Source organism: Pteropus vampyrus, unplaced genomic scaffold, assembly GCF_000151845.1.
Source record: "Pteropus vampyrus isolate Shadow unplaced genomic scaffold, Pvam_2.0 Scaffold261, whole genome shotgun sequence".
Classification (NCBI taxonomy): Eukaryota; Metazoa; Chordata; class Mammalia; order Chiroptera; family Pteropodidae; genus Pteropus; species Pteropus vampyrus.
This window is the reverse complement of record NW_011889042.1, coordinates 2,198,875-2,216,554: the sequence shown is the minus strand read 5'-3', so window position 1 is coordinate 2,216,554 and position 17,680 is coordinate 2,198,875. Positions and strand designations below refer to the sequence as shown.

Genomic DNA, 17,680 nt, shown 5'->3' with positions numbered 1-17,680 from the left:
GTCCTCTAAATTTAAGACAGCATGGGAAAGAGAAATATCCAAGTCACGGAGAGAAACACAAAGAGATTATACCTCAAACCAGAGTAGCACTGTCCAATACAATTTTATGTGATGATGAAAATGTTCTATATCTGCAATGCCCAATACAAGCATTTGAAATGTGGCTAGTACAAATAAAGAGCTTAAGTTTACATAGCCATATGTGACTTAGGGGCTACTGAACAGGACAGTGAACAATTAGAGGTTCAAAGATGGTGAAAATGGAGAACAAGAAAACTAGATTTTTATAAAAGCTACAAATAGCAATAAATATCCTAAATCTAATTACAAATGTTAACAGGCCAATAAGACAATATGAAACACCAAACCCAAAAAACATGGGTTTTTTGCTTACCTCTTTAAGGTTATTTATTTGCTGGATATAGCTAGTCTGTGCAGCTTCCAATTGAGTGATATACCAATGCTGGTCACGGCATTTTTGAAAGAAAGTTGGTGAACGAACCTGAAACCTTAAAAGAACAGCTGTACATGAAAAATAATCCAAACAGTAAAACATTATCAACCAAGCCTTGAATCTATAACTATAACATTTGAAGTCTGATTACATTGTAAGGCCAAAATTCAAAATGAACTCAGAGTTCTTCATATTCGTCATTTATACATATAGTTCAAATTATAATAAGGTTCTGAAAAGTCATCTGTAAGTCAGTTGTCTAAATTTAAACTGCATTTCTCTAAAGAAATTAACATTACACATTATTATTAACCTACTAAAGCATATTTATTATAATAATCTAGCTTAAATATAATATTGATCTTGAGTTAGGAAGAAGAGGACCACACTATGTAGAAAGGAGGAAGCTATCTTTCCTTGCCCTTTCTTGTCTAGTTCAGACTCAAACAGGCAAAGTATGTTTCAGGTGCTGCTCTTTTTCCTTCCCTCTTCCATCTCACATTCCCGTATTTCCTGCTCCTCAGTTAAAAAACCACTTAAAGGGTCAACTACCCAAGACTGCTTTACTATTCCCCAAAGTTTCATGCTCTAAATAACCTATATTCTCAACCACTCCAGATAGCAACTTAAAATCAAAACTTTCCATGTATCACAATATGGCATATTTCAGCTAGGGTTAGGAAAAACCAAGTATCTACATTAAAGCATATTAATGAATAAATGACAGAATCTTAATCTATTTAGAGCTATCCGTACTTTTAGAAAACTAATACTTATTAAAGCAAAAAACAAAAAAACAAAAAAAGATTATCTTTGTTATACAGCCAAACATAACTACATTTACAGTGAAAAAAATTACAGTAATGTGTAAAGATGTTTCTGAAGAGTCATAAGAGGCAAGACTAATTTGGAAGTCTGCAAATCCCCCTTCCAGTCTTGCCAACCTTATGTTAACTATTATTCCATTTTTTTCTAGGATTTTATAGCTAGTGTGAGAATCTACTGACCATCTAATTGTTATCTGCAGAAAATATCTATTTTTAGTCAAGGATACTCGTGCATCAGCAGGTAGAGATGATTCATTCAATCACCATTCTGAATGGATACTGCCCAGACAGTATACACTCCTAAGACGTTAGTAAAACTTTCTAAAGATTATCTCTGAATGACTAATGAAATCATGGTCAACACTACACATTTTTAGTATTTATACCATTAAAACAAAAGCAAGCAGCAGGCAAAATTCCTTAATTTTCTTTTAGTAGAATAAAATAAACATATTTATTCAAATATAGTTATAGAAAAGGCTTAAGTAACTTTCTAATAAGTACATAAGAATTACATCAGAATCTTGAATTGAGGTTTAAATTTTGAACAATCTCTCATTAAATATTACAATAAGATAATTAAAAGTCCCCTCTCCATGAACCCCATAGCAATTTATTTATACTGCTATGACAGCACTACCATACAGAATAATAAATTCTGCCCATTTCATCTTGAGTTTCCTATGGACAAAAACCATATCTTATTCTCTTTTAATATTAGCCCGAGGCCAGGCACAGACTCAGTAGATGCTGCTAAACAAACAATAATTAAACATCACAACAGCAATCTGTTCCTGTACTAAATCTGTAAGTAAAAGTTTTGTTATAAACAGGGATGGCCTACTTAAAGAACTAGAAGGTAAGCTAAACTACATTAAAAAAGGAAAACTCTCGCAGATTGCCACCAGAAAGATTCGACATTACTGTGACTCCAACAAAGAGAGGACTAAGGCTATAAAAAATGGCTCTTCTCCTGGTTGGTAAAATTAATGCTTGAATAATTTTACAATCCTCTCTATGGTTATAGTGTAAAATAGCAACAGATTATTTCTTTTGGTAAATAACTTTTTAAAAATACAAGAAAACTAAAAGGTTCTAAAATGGAAATAATCTCCAAAAGATGACAAAAACATGATTTTTTCCTACACTGAAAATGCAACAATCTTTTTCACTTCTTTATTCTCTCAGAGAAATTACGAAGAACATGTAATAGAAAAAGGTGACATAACAGCAACTTATTCAGCATGCTAAAGAACAAAGAGCTCAGAACAAGTGAAATTTAAAAGTATATCAAATCACTTGCAAGGAAAAAGCTTTTAAAATTGTTTAGATGGAAACTTTCTAAACTGTTAAAACATTCTGAAACCTCTCAGTTCAAAATACATTTGAATTTTTTTTTTATACTCAAGTTCTCATTTTGATTATCAGCAAAACATCATATAATAATGCCCCAAACTTCTGACTTATAACGGTTACCCCAAAATTAAATGGGGCTCTTGTGGTTTTATAGTGTTTGTTCCAGCCTTCCTTGAAAATAACACGGAAACTGCTATCACTTAATTTGTTTTCATCAGTCTTTATCTCTATCATCTTACTTTTCATTTGCTGTTAGCCAGAAGGAACTGAAAATCTTTTTGTGAAATTAAGCTTATAAAACCATCACCCATATATATAATGTCAATTGAAAAACATAAGCCCTTGATCCCTCACTATTCTTCGATTTCCAAATGGTGAGGTTAGAAGCTCAACAGATAAATGCGACATTATTTATTAGAAGTGGTAGTTTCTTTTTTATGCAATTACTAACTAGATGTCAAACACATTTCTCACTCTTTTAAACTACTCAATGACTACACAGGATTCCTGAAATGGAATGGTTAAGAACACGGTAAAGTTATAGTTAGTATGAATTTTATTCATCTTTGTTAAATAAATAAACTTTAAAATAAAGTTCTGGTGATATTATTCTCTCATGATAAAAATCACAATATTGAATGTTTCCTACTACCTTAAAATCACTGTATCATTTTGTCGATTCAAGTATCCTTCATTTGCAAGTAAGTCCAAACGAAAAAATCTGTTATAGCCCCAGCATTCTCCTACTTCAAAGTCAGATGCAAACTCTCGAATTATATTTTTTGTAGGATCATTGCAGGACTGATGAACCATTTCTACACGATATTCATATCTAAAATTGAAAAACGGAATGTTAATATAGTTAGTAAAACAAGAATATCAAACAGACTCATTAAAACATTAAGTAAGGTCATTTAGTAATTGCCTGAGAAGAAACTTACTGATATATACAATTACATTTCTTTCATGAAGGACTGTATTACTTATAAGGACAGCGGTATTATGAATGGACTACCACAACATGATTAGCACTAGGTCTTTTTTTCCTCTTAAAAATGTGTTTTACCAATAGAGCAGGTATAAAACATCACCTAAATAAACAAACAAACATGTATAAAATAGTACTTTCAAAGTTACTTTGTTTTGGCAAAGTTACATATTTTTCCATATACTCATTACTATATTTCCTCAAATGTAAATATTCTGCCATTTCCTTTGAGGTTTATCGCTATGTAATTTTAAAATAAATAAGAAATTTTGCAATACACTATATATTTCTCTAATTCAAGGCATAATAAATTAACTATGTACTGACAAAGTCAAACCTATGAAGTTTTCTAACAGAAAATAAGTATACATCAAGAAAGCCAATATATTCAGATTTCCATATCTTATGGAGTATATGTTCTGGGGTGATGAAAACATTCTGAAACTAGAGAGAGGTGGTGGTTTACAACAATGTAAATGCACTAAATTCCATTGAATTGTATATTTTTAAATGAATAATTATATATCATGTAAATGTCACCTCAAAAAAACTTTTTACTTCTATTTTAAAAATGAGTAGTAAAACTAAGAACTCATAGAGAAACAATCAAGAATACTTAAAATCCAGGGAGAAAAACATTAATGCACATGGTCACATACATCTGGGATCAAACCAGGTAGAAGTTTAAAATTTATATGAAAGTTTTTGAAAAAAGTTTTTATCTGCATTAGTTTGTTGTAATCATAATAAATACAGACCTATATTTATAATAAATACAGCAATTAATCCAATCTACATAATTTATATAATATCTCAACCCTAATTTTAGATAAAACTAAAACCTTATATTTGAATATTCCAACTTAAATTCTTTCCTACTGTTAAACTGAGTGTGAAAAACTTAACTGTTAACTTAAAAATTTTAGTCTCAATAAAATTTCACCCCCAAGAAAGTACTACTCTTTCCTTAAGCGACTCTAAGAAATTCTCTTCTCAAAAACAAAACTCACTCCACATAGAGTCAATTCCAGGATGCCACTCATGTGCAGATTCCTCTGAAAGCCCACACACACGTGTATGCTAACACACACTATTATATTGAGATAATTAAGCATAATGAAACTATGAGAGTACTTCTACAGGGACCCAGGTAATATTAAAATCTAGATAATGATACAATAATTTAAGTCTTTATTCCATATTTTGGCAGTTAAACTACCTCATTGTTAAACTCTGAATTCCACAACTGAATGACATTTCAGTATCGCGAAAGAATATTCTAAACCCTTCTCTAGAGTTACTGAAGCATTAAGAGAATTAACATGATGTCTGTTTTCACCAGAATAGAACAGATTAAGGTGTTTAGATAATATCTAACGAATATAGAAATTTTAATTTTTTTCAACCTTAGTATCCTGAATGTTAATATTTCATCATCACTGGTGTTATTGCTATTAGTAAGACAATGTGAACTTTAAGTTTCCGAAGTGTACATGCTCAACAATAAAAGCACCAAGATGAAACCAGTACCAAAGACCCTAAGAAATGTCACAAAATCTACATATCAGTAAGAGAAGAAGCTTCCCAAAACAAGAAAGAGAGCTAATCAGAAAACACTTTTCAAGAGACATGGACAAGTCCAAGTCTGATGGTAGCAAAAGGGACATGAACAAAATCCTGTAATCACTGAACTGCTTATACTAACTCTGCGCAAGATCAACCACCTTCCAACCACAAGGGCTGATTTCAGGAAATTAAACAGAGCTTGGTTAAGAACAAAAACAGAGACCGAAAAATCTGTGTTAAATAGATTGTTGTTTACGATGTTGAACCTGAGTGAATAACTTAATAACTTAACTAAGCCACTATGTCCCATCTGTGAAATGGGAGTGGTAATAGAACCTATAGCTCACAAGGTGGAAGTAAAGCAGAATGAGTTATATAATGCAGAATGGATGCCGAATATATAAATGAGTTATATATTTGGCAGATGTTAGCTGTTATAACAATACAGGTGAGTACACCATGTCATATTAGACAGGAGATCTGGAGCAGAACTCTAAAACATACTTAGAATCAAAGGCCAGAAACCTTTCCAGATTACTAGCATCTTTTTGTTTTGACTTACCAATAGTGGCAAAAATATTCTGCATTACGGTTTATGCCAAAGGTAGTTAAACTGTAGGCTGTATATCCCTGGGGGTCAGTCCTCATGATCCTTTCAGGGATCTAAAAAGTCAAAACCATTGGCATAACAATACTAAGACATTTCTTTTTCACTCTGTTGGCATTTGCACTAATGGTGCAAAAGCTATGGTAGTCAAAATGTACCAGCAGTCATATTGTTCAATGCCATACACTTTCAGACAGAAAAATACTGCCATGTCTCTTAATGTCTTTGATATTGTAAAAATGATGTTATTAAACTTCAACTTCTGCTGTCACAAAACAGGAGACACCCATAAAGTACTTATGCTACATAGTGATGTACAATGGTTGTCTTAGGGAAATCACTTTATTCCACTGAGTTGCAAGCTCATTAGTCACTTTTTTTGATGAAACATGAAACTAAAACAACTGACAAACAATTGTAGGTATCTGGTAGACATTTCTGGACCAAAACAACTAAGAACAAGAACTGTTAGTATTTGTTGTTATGATAAAACATAAGCTTTTAAAAAACCATAATTCTAGAAAATGTATATGTGCCACATGAGCTTAAAAGCTTTCCAATACTTCAAGACCTCCCTGATGAAAATTGTGATATCAGTGAATGTGATTATCTGATATTATATAATGAAATGTGTCAACTGAGTTATTTAGTAAACCATTTTTTTCCAAATGATCAATTTGTGATTACAAAATCATGCACAAATGAAAGAGTCAATCCAAGAAAGATTAACAAAGTTTTTATTGTTTGTTTTTTGAGTAAACAACTTGAATGAAGTATAACAAAACTACCTGAAGTATACAACTTGGTAGGTTTTGACCTATGTTTACACTCATGAAACCATCACCATTAGCACAATCAAGATACTAAATATATCTTAAGTTTCCTCTGCCTTTAGTAATCCCTCCCTCCACCCTCTACCCAACCCCAGCCCTGTTTTTCTCCCATCTCCAAGCAACCACACACCTGCATAGTCACTATAGATTAGTTTGCAATCTTCTAGTTTTATATATGTGGAACCATATATACATGCTTTTCTGTGTCCAGATTTTTCATTAAGAATAATGAAAAGTTACTCATGTTGTTGCATGTATCAACAGTTCATTACTTTTCATTATTGAGTAGTATTCCATTACACAGACATGCCAAAATTTGTTTATCGATTCATTTCTTGGTGGAAATTGAGGGTTAATTTTATTTGGCTATTACAAATAAGACTGTTATGAACATATGTGTAAAAAGTCTTTGTATGGACATATAGTTCCTCTTCTCTTTGGTAAAAACCGAGGAGTGAGTCATACAGTGTTAACTTTTTAACAAACCACCAAATGGTTTACAAAAATGGTTATATCATTTTACATTCCCATAAGAACATTTGAGACTTCAAATTTCTATATATTCTTGCTAACATTTGGTATGATCTCTTTAATTTTAGCCACTCTAATGTATAGTGGTATCGTACTATTGATTTCCATTTCCCTAAAAATAAACATCCTACATAGGCTTCTTTTGCCATCCATGTATTATCTTTAGTGAGATATTTGACAAACTTTTTAACCACATCAGAGTAAAAAAAAAAAAAAAATCTTATTTTTTTATTTTTGAGCCCTGAGAGTTCCTTGTATATTCTGGATACAAGTCCATGAATTTTGAAGAAAATAACTTTATAATTTTCATGAAGTTTAATTTATAAATGTGTTCTTTAATGGACTGTGCTTTGGAGTTTTAAGTAAAATATCACTGCCCACCCAAAGTCACGGATTTTCTCTAGTGTTTTCTCCTGTAAATTTTATTGCTTTACAATTTAAATCTAGGTCTATGATCAATTTTCAGTTAATTTACATATAAAGTATGAGGCATGAATCTAAGTTTTTTTACATATGGATATACAAATGTTCAATCACCATTTGTTGAAAAGACTATATTCTCTGTAGCACTGCCTTTGCATCTTTGTCAAAAATCAGTTACCCTTATAAATATGGGTTTATTTCTGGATTCTCTAGTATATTCCATTGATCAATTTGTCTATCCTTCTGATAACACTATGCTGTATTATGCTAATACAACAGCTTTATTATAATTATTTTATTATAATTCTCATAATCGTAGTTTTAGCCCTCAGATTTTGTTCTTTTGATTTCGATAATTTCCTCTATTGCTTTTGTTTATTTCATTGTATTCTGCTTCGATCTTTATTATTTCTTTTCTTCTGCTTTCCAATTAACTTGTTCCTTTTCCTAGTTTATTCATGTAGACATTGAGAACATTGATTTACAACTTTCTGCTTTTCGTTTATACAGGCATTTAGTGCTATAAACTCTCTCCTATCTACTGCTTTAGCAGCATATCACAAATTCTGGTATGTTGTTTTCATTTTCATTTAGTTCAAAATACTTTTTCCCTCCTCTTTAGTCCCCACCCCCCACTTCCACCCCTGATCTATGGATGTTATCGTCTCCCTTTAAGAACTGGATCTCTGAAGGCATCTCCCCCCACCCGCTCGCAGCATGCACCCAGGACCTGGTGCACCCGGGGTATGGTCTGTGGCTCCACCTAGGGCGCAAACCCAAGACTTTCTGCAGGTAAAGCAGACATGCTAACCAGTACACTATGGAGCCACCTCCAAAATACTTTTTAAAAATCTTTATGAGTTCTACTTTGATCCAAGGGTTATTCAGAATTATGTTATTTAACTTTTAAATATTTCAGATTTACAAAGTATCTGTTATTAATATCTAAATTCTATTATGGTAGGAGAACAAATTTTGAATGAATTAATCCCTCTGAATTTATTGAGACATGTTTTAGGTCTCAGAATATGATCTATCTTGGTAAATATTCTGTATGCACGTAATAACTCATTCTGCTACTGTTGGCTCAAACATTATATAAATGTCAATCAGCTCAGATTGGGTAATAGTGTTGTTCAAATGCACCATATCCTTTATTTTTTTACCTGCTTTCAATTGAAAGAAAGGTTTCTATCTACTTCTCCATGTACTTCTATTAGTTTTTGCTTCATATATTTTGAAGAACCACTATCAGGGACACCAACATAAATGTTTAGAATTGTCGTATGTCCTCTTCATTAATTTATCCTTTTATCACTAAGAAATAATATTAAATAACGTAACATTCTTTGCTTTTAAATCTACTTTGATCCAACTTGCTTATCATTTGTACTAGTGTATCTTATGTTTAAAGTGCATTTATTGTAGACAGTACCTACTCGAGTTTTGTTATTTTAGACAATCTGACAATCTCTGCCTTTTAATTGGGGTGTTTAGACCATTTAAATTAATACGTTTTAGTAACTGTCACGTCTGTTCTTTGTTATCTGTTACCTTTTTCTGCCTTCTTTAGAAGTTTACATTTTAGCCTCTCGGTTGCTTTATTAGCTATATGTCTTTGCCATTTTAGCAGTGGCTTTATAGTTTATAGTTATGGTATGCTGAATGATGTCATCTCCTGCCCTAAGATATCCACATTTTAATCCCTGGAACGTGTACATGTAATGTTACTTTATATGGCAAAAAAGGGGAGTATAGCTGTGATTGAACTAAGGATCTTGAGATGAAGGGACTATCCTGGATTATCTGTGTAAACTCTAAATGTAATTATGAGTGTTGTTTTAAGATGGAAGCAGAGGAAGATGTGACAGAGACAGAAAAAGACAAGGCAATGTGACCAAAGTCAAAGACAGGAGTGATGTAGTCACAAGCCAAGGAATATTGGCAGCCACCAGAAGCTGAAAGGGGCAAAGAATAGATTCTACCCTAATGCCTCTGAAGCTAGGACAACCCTACTGAAACTCTGATTTTGGCCTAGCAATAGTTTTTGGATTTTTGGCCTCCAGAACTATGAAAGAAATAATTTCTATTGTTTTAGCCACCAAGTTACAGCAGGCAAAGGAAACCAATACAATTATAATAATATAATTTATTACAGTCTAGCTTTGTCTGATACATATAGTACCAGAATCTCACAAAACTGTTCCCATACTCTACCCTTTTGGCTTTTATGCTTTTGTTGCCCTGTATTTTACTTTTATATATAATGTAAATCCAAAAATACAATATTATTATTTTTGTTTACATAGTCAGTTAGCATTTAAAGTTATTTTAATAGAAACAATTTTGTATTTACCCATGAAATTTCCATTTCGGCTATTCTTCATTCCTTTGCTTAGATTCAGATGTCCAACTAGTATTATTTTCCTTCTATGTGAAGCATGTGCTTTAACATTTCTTACAGTCTAGGTCTGAAAATGCCTTTATTTTTTAAAAGATATTTTTGCTGAGTACGGCATTCTAGGTTACTTTTTTCCTTCAGTCCTTTTAAGATGCTCCTGTTATCATTTTACTGGTATTGTTTCCAGTGAGGTATCTGATTTCATTCTATTCTTTGTGCCTCTACAAATGTCTTTTTTTTTCCCTTTGCCAGTTTAAGATTTTCTGTTTACCAATGGTTTTGATCAATTAGATTATAATGTGTTTTGCTGTTTTTTTCACGTTTCACGTGCTTGCAGTTCACTTAACTTTCTGAATCTCCGGGTTTAAAGTTTTTATCAAAGTTTGGAAAGTTTTCACCATCATTTATTTATTTTTCCTTCCGATATCTTCCTTAAGGAACTCCAGTTATCTCAACATTAAGCTGCCTCAAGTTCTACTATTTTGGAATTTGTTTTTCTAGGTTTCATTTTGGACAGTTTCTACTGCTATGCCTTCAAGTTCATTAATCTTTTCTTTTGCAATATCTATTCTGTCATTCATGCTATACATTGCATTTGTCATCTCAAATATAGTTCATTTTTAAGTTCAATTTGAGTTTTATATCTTCCATATCTCTACTTCTCAACAAATGGAAGTTAACAACTGTCTTAAATGTCCTTCTACCCATGACTTGCATGAAAATCCAGTTGTGTTTTTAAACCATATTCAAAAATTTCTATAAATGCAAAATAGTTTACTCATCAAATATTTTGTTTTAAAGTTATTATTCATTAAAATGCTATTTGTTAATATACATTAGATTATGATTTTTAAGTGAATAAAAATTAAAATTTTTTAAGTTTCTAATTCAGAAAATATCAACAGATATAACCCACCCAAAGAAAAGGTTTTTGCTCAATTCTGATTATTGTCATTATTGATTATGTCTTTCTGCCTCTTTGCATTAATCTTTGACTGAACAGCAGATATTGTAAATTTTACTTCACAGGGTGCTGGATATTTTTGTAATCTTACAAATTTTCATGAGCTTTGTTCTAGATACAGTTGAACTTAACTATTCTCCACTATTGAGGCAAAAATTTCCTAAGTACTCTACACAGTGCCCCATGAATTATAAGTTTCACCACTGCAGTGATGGTAACAGACACAGTTTGAGCACCAGGCAACACTTCCTCCAATCCTTTCACGTGGCTCTTTCTCTAAGCCTCACACACAATTCCTGATCAGTAAGTACTCTGCTGAGTACTTGAAAAAACCTGCTATACATCTCTGCAGTTCTCTGTGCAACTCTCTCCTCTTCGGTATTCTGTCCAATACACACTAGCTACATTAGTATTCCAGGATACGACACTGTCTCAACTCACGGAATCTGCCAGATTCTGTCTCAACTCACGGAATCTGCCAGATTCTGTCTCAGTTCCCCGCCCCAGTGTTACAGCCTGGAAATTCTCTCAAGGCTGTAAACTGGGGCAATTATAGAGCTAATTTATCTGTTTGTTGTCTATCGGGAACTGCCTTCATTTGTTGTCCAGTGTCTAGAAAATGTTACTTTTCTTTTTTGGAAGGTTGTTGCAAGAGGAAAGGTTATTTCTCTGTTACCCCATTACAGCTGAAAGCAGACACCTCATGACAAACCAACTTGTAATAGAGTAAAATAAAATTTACTGATATCGTTCCGGATTCCACATTACAAATTACATTTAACAACCAACCACTTGTTTGATCTTGGGTAATATCAAAGAAAAGTTGCAGTTATCTAAAACTGCTTTTTAAAATGTTCCTCCCTTTTTCATGACAAGAAAAAAATTTTTGTAATTTTGTATGGTGAGAGATGGTAATGATTTATTGTTGGTGATCATTTCTCAGTGTATACAAATAACAAGTCATTATATGTTGTACACCTAAAACTAATATGTTATATGCCGATTACATCTCAATTAGATAGACGACAGACAGAATATTCCTCCTTAACTAAAAGTAGATTAGATTAGTGGTTGCCAGGGATAGGGAGAAGGGAAATGAGAACTGCCCACTAAAGAGTATGGAGTTTCTTTGTAAGGTGATGAAAATGTTTTGAAATTAGACATTGGTGATGGTAGATTTTAGTGAATATACTGAAAAATCTACTGAATTTTACACTTATTTATAAGATAAAATTAATGGTATATGAATTATACCTCACTAAGAAAAACTTCTCAACTGCATGATATTCAAAATCTATGAGGCCAGATTTTATATACGTACTTCAACCAAAACAAGTTATTGCACGCGAATTAAATATAGAAGCAGACGTGAAAATCTGGTCATTTTTTAAGTCATACATTAAGAGATTTCCAAAAATGTAAAACAATAAAAGTTTTTTCATCAAATATTATTTTGCTTTAGAAAGTTATTTTTCAAGAAAATGTTATTTATGTTAATAAGTAATATTTATTATTGAAGTTAATTAATAAAAATTTAAAATTTCTTCTCAGTTTGAATTTCTAATCCAGAAAATATCAATTGATATAACCCCTATAAAAAAATAAAAAATAAAAAAACTCTTTGGGTTTCCCAATAAACTTTAAGCATATAAAGAATCTTCAGATCATAGGATTTCAGAACTGCCAGTCTGTCATCATACTGTTTCAGTATACAGCTTAACAAACATAACAATACAGTAATTAACAAAGTAGTTAATAAGAAATGCTAAAAGTAATGTATGTAAACACACTATAAAGTTTGTTATTTAATTGCATCTCTTACTTGGAAGTTTCAGGCAAGCCAGCTGAGAGTTCCAGAAACACAGATAAGTAGTAACCACGAACAACGCCATTTCCATCCTTAAAGAAAAAAAGATGTTATACAAACAAATTCCAGATCAATTTAAATGTAAAAAATTAAGCCACAGTAAAACAAACAAAAAAATACAAACTAATCTGATATTTGGATTGGGAATATTTCTAGGCTTAAAAACAGTAAGAGAAATAATAAAAAAACTAGAAGATTTGAGTCTAACAACTCAAAACTTTTGCACATTAAAAAAAATTAAGGCACACAAACTAAGAAAAATATCAATAATTATTAAGAATGAAGAGTTTTAACATATATACAGAAATCAGCCTCCAAGAAAATATCAAAAAAAAAAAAAACAACAACAAAAACTCTCCTCAATTTTACCAGGAATGAGATAAAAAATGAAACGTTTACCACCAAAAAAAGAGTGAAATAGAAAGAGGTAACACTTGATGTTGAAAGTAATTACAGATCATTTCTGTGTTTTACATGTTAGCATTCCATATAAGATTCTGTATGGAGATTGAGAAGTTTAAATTTCTATTACAAAGATAATTATTCCGCTCTATTTCTCCAGTACTTTGCTCACATGTCTACTTTTTTCAAGAATTACACTTGTTAAAACTACATGTATAAATATGTTTCCCCAACCAGATAGTGAGGGCTAAGGGCAGGGATCCCATTATTCATCTCTGGTGTCTACTAGGATATGATGATATAGGGGGACAAGAACTTAGTAACTCCTTCATTTCTAGGCTATCTGCTCTAAAAGGTCCTGAGGCAGCTCTCAGGGTAATCACTCAGTAAATACTATTGAATAAATCAATTACTAGTTAAGTGGAAAAGTAAAATTATAGTGACAAAAGCAGATCTGTAGTTGCAAAGGAGTCAGGAAGAAAAAAAAAAGGGATTAGTTGAAAAGGGGAATGAGATAACATAAGTATCATAATGATTATATGACTGTGTTAAGACTTGCCAAAATCAGTGAATTTTATTCAATATAAATTATAGCACAAATCACTGTGATTTTTTAAAAATCAATCAACATCCTTGTTCAAATAGCTGAGGTTTTTCTTCTTATGAATTATGTTCCTAGAACAATTTCCTTGGAGGGAATAAATATTTTTCACTCCTGATCTTTATCAGCAAATAATAGTAGAAATTTCTTTTTTATTTGATTTTTATCATAATTTTATGGAACAAAATTTTTTACTACTCTTATTTACATGCCATCTATACTTCTAACAAAATACTGGCTTTAAGATTTTTCAACAGGCAGAGGTTCTGAAAAGATCACTGCAATGGCAGCATAGTTTTTGCAACTCCAGATGCAAACATAAAACAAAAAATAAAGGGACGGCAAAACCAAAAGCTCGCAAACAACATTTACAACAAAACTAGACCACAATCCCCAAAACACAAGCAGGTAAAGACATATGAATTATAACCACAAAGACCTACTTGATATCAACATTTGTGTGAGAGAAAGACAGGGGAAGCAACGAGGCAGCTAATGAACTAGAAAACAGGAAAACCAGAAAATGGCCAAGAGTTAGTTACTGAAAAACATGGTGAGTCAAATATGACAGCTGAAACTGGAAAGAGCTGTTCAATATAATACCAACTGAGTACAACAGGACATAATAAAAAGTCTGAGACCTAAATGTAGCCTAGTACTCTAAACTCTTAAAAATGAATATTCAGGGCCTCTCAGAATAGATTCGAAGATTGCAAAGAAACAGCCAGGAGTGAAACAAAAGGTAAACAACACAGAAATAACAGAGACAAAGGAGAAGGTCCATAAAAAGTGGAGGAGGGGGTCAGAGTCAGCGAATCTCAAAAAGCACCATATTTTTGATTGAGACATAACACTGGCTATCCACACGCAAAACAATGAAGTTGGACCTGTACACCATATACTAAAAAATTAACTGGAAATGGATCCAAGTTCAAAACATAAGTCCTAAAAACTACAGAACTCTTAAAAAAAAACAGGAGAAAAGCTTCGTGACATTGGATTTGGCAAGCATTTCTCGGTATGAAACCAAAAGCAAAAATAGACAAACTAAGCTACATCAAAATTAAAAACGTCTGTGCATCAAAGGACACAAACAACAGAATAAAAAGCCACCTACAGAATGGAAGAAAATATCTGTAAATCATTTATCTAATAAGGGGTTAATATCCAGAATATATAAAGAACTCCTACAACTCCAAATCAAAAAACGTGATAAAAATGGGCTAAGGATTTCCATACACATTTATCTAAACAGGATATACAAATGGCCAACAAGCATAAGATGATCAACATCAGAAATCACCAGAGAAATACAAAAATCAAAACCACAACATTACCTCACACCCATTAGGATGACTACTATAAAGGAAACAGAAAACAAGTACTGACAAAGACATGGAGAAACTGGAATCCTAGGTACACTGCTGATGGGAAAGTAAAATAGCGCAACCACTGTGAAAAACTGAATGGAGGTTCCTCTGCAAATTAAAAATAAAATTATCATATGATCCAGCAATACTACTTCTGGGTATATATCCAAAAGAACTGAAAGAAGGATCTGGAGATATTTGCACACCCATGTTCAGAGCATTACTACTCTATAGCCAAGAGGTAGATGCAATCCAGGTGTCCACAGACAGATAGATTAATAAAATGTAGTACATGTACATACAAGAGGATGTTACTAAGCCTTTAAAAGAAAGAAAATTCTGACACACATTAGAAGGTGAATGAACCTTAAGAACATTATGTTAAGTGAAAGAAGCCAGTCACAAAAAGACAAACACTGTATGATTCCACATTTATGAAGTATCTAGAGCAGTCATATTCACAGAAACAGATATAGAATAGTGGTTGCCACAGGTTGAGCGCAGAAAGAAATGGGGAGTTATTTCTTAATGGGCAGAGTTTTGCAAGCTCAAAAAGTTCTGGAGATTGGCAACACAACAATATGAATATACTTAATACTACTAAATGTACACTTAGAAATGATTAAGATGGTAAATTCTGTGTTATGCACTATTCGCCTCCCCTCCAAAACAAAGAATAAAGAGCAAAACATCCTTACAGACAATGAAAGCACTCTAGAAAACCACACCCATGGAATCAAAATTGTAAACTGTTTCAAAACAACCTAAAAGACACTAGGGAAATAATGATAGGCTACGGAAAGAAAAAAAGAAAATGAGATGAAAGAATAATACAAATCAGAGTAAGAAAAACTCAAGAATATCAGGTGATAGAACTAAGGAAAGAATTATAAATAGAAAAAGAAAAGGTTATTTAAAAATTAAAGATTGAATTGAAAGGAACACAAGAGCAAGTAGGCACAACAGTTGATATCTTAAAAAAAGAAGTGAATAAAGGAAAAATTTTTTGATGAAGAAAGCTAAAAAAGATTAGAGCGAAAAAGTAATAAATATTGAAAACAGGCAAAAAAAGATTCAAAATGCATAAGAAAAAAATCAAAGGAAGGAACACAACAGATATTTAAAACTATAATTCAGAAAACATTTAAAAAAATAACTAAAACTACATATTGAAAGAGATCGGCATTTAACTGAGAATACTAAACCAGAATGAAAATAACATAGTGGTAAATTACTGAACAGAAAAAGATTTAGGCATCTAGATAATATCAGCAACATTTTAAGGATTAGTTTGTCATCAGACCTTACCTAAAAACAAAGTAGAATTGAATATTTAAGATATCCAATAATAATAAAAAAAAAACATAAGCCAGCAATACTGGCTGGCTTTAGAGTACAAACGACACAAACTGTTTTCAACAGAGAAAAACTCAGAGAATATTGTTTCCATTAGCTCTTCCAATAGAATCTACTAGAGAACAAGCTTTGGACATCTGAACCATTGTCTAGACATGGCAGAAGAGGGGAATAAGGAGAGTATAAGCAAAAACATTTTAAAACAGTTCTCAGTGACCAAACTGATGGTAGAATTAGAGATCCTACTCTGAGATTTCCGTGTTTGTAAGATAAAATAAAGTAAATGAGTGACTGATTATGAGATATCCTAATTCATTTCCTATGACTTCAAGAAGTATCAACCCTAGAGTGGAAGAAAAAAGATACAGGTGTAATAGAAAAGGATTAAGTTTAAAAAAAAATATATACCTCTATAGTCCTGAATTTGAATTGTAAATATGAGCATAAACTCATAAATAATTTCATCTTTAAAAAAATATACATACATGTATCAAAAAAACAATATTCTACAATTATAAAGCAATTTTAAAATGTTCATAAATATTTTTTCTCTACTGAGACCCTGGAGCTTATCAACTTCAATTTTATCCACATTTCCTTACACAGTTTTTCTCTAAGTATGCAAAGGTCTTTGGCCTAAAAAAAGGACCAAAAATAAATAAATAAATAACACCAAGAATGAACTCTAATGTAAACTAGGACTTTGGTGACAATGTCAATAAATTCATCAACTGTAACAAATGTACCATACTGGTGCAGAATATGTTGATGGTGGAAAGTGCTGTATATGAGTGGGTCAAGGGATATATGGAACTCTGTATTTTCCACTCAGTTTTGCTGTTAACCTAAAATTGCTTTTAAAAATAAAGTCTACTGAATATATTTTTAAATAAATACAGATCACCTCTCCCCAGAAACATCTACATACATTTACCTATGTATTTCCTAGCTCTGTTCACTAAGGAGGCCTAGAAACAGTGACCAACCTGATAGAAATGAGCATCCCTAGTTCTCAGTTATTTCCTAAAATACAATTTCCACACTAAAAGGAATCAGAGTTCTTTGAATGAAATGGTCGATTCCAGGTACAGAGTAAAAACTGTACAAAATGAGCCTAGAGCATCTTGCCATGGA

General features: G+C 32.0%; 1 protein-coding gene across 9 annotated transcripts in view; it reads right to left on the bottom strand.

Moving 5' to 3' along the window:
• TRIM37 (tripartite motif containing 37) overlaps nucleotides 1–17,680 on the bottom strand; it is a 156,112-nt gene that overhangs the window by 99,821 nt on the left and 38,611 nt on the right. For all 9 annotated transcript variants that reach the window (XM_023520394.1, XM_023520396.1, XM_011375067.2 and 6 more), the window contains 3 exons: nucleotides 12,773–12,849; nucleotides 3,290–3,469; nucleotides 395–509 (listed from right to left, as the gene is read on the bottom strand). In XM_023520394.1, coding sequence (XP_023376162.1) covers nucleotides 395–509; nucleotides 3,290–3,469; nucleotides 12,773–12,849 — 372 coding nt within the window. The remainder of the gene's footprint in view (nucleotides 1–394; nucleotides 510–3,289; nucleotides 3,470–12,772; nucleotides 12,850–17,680) is intronic.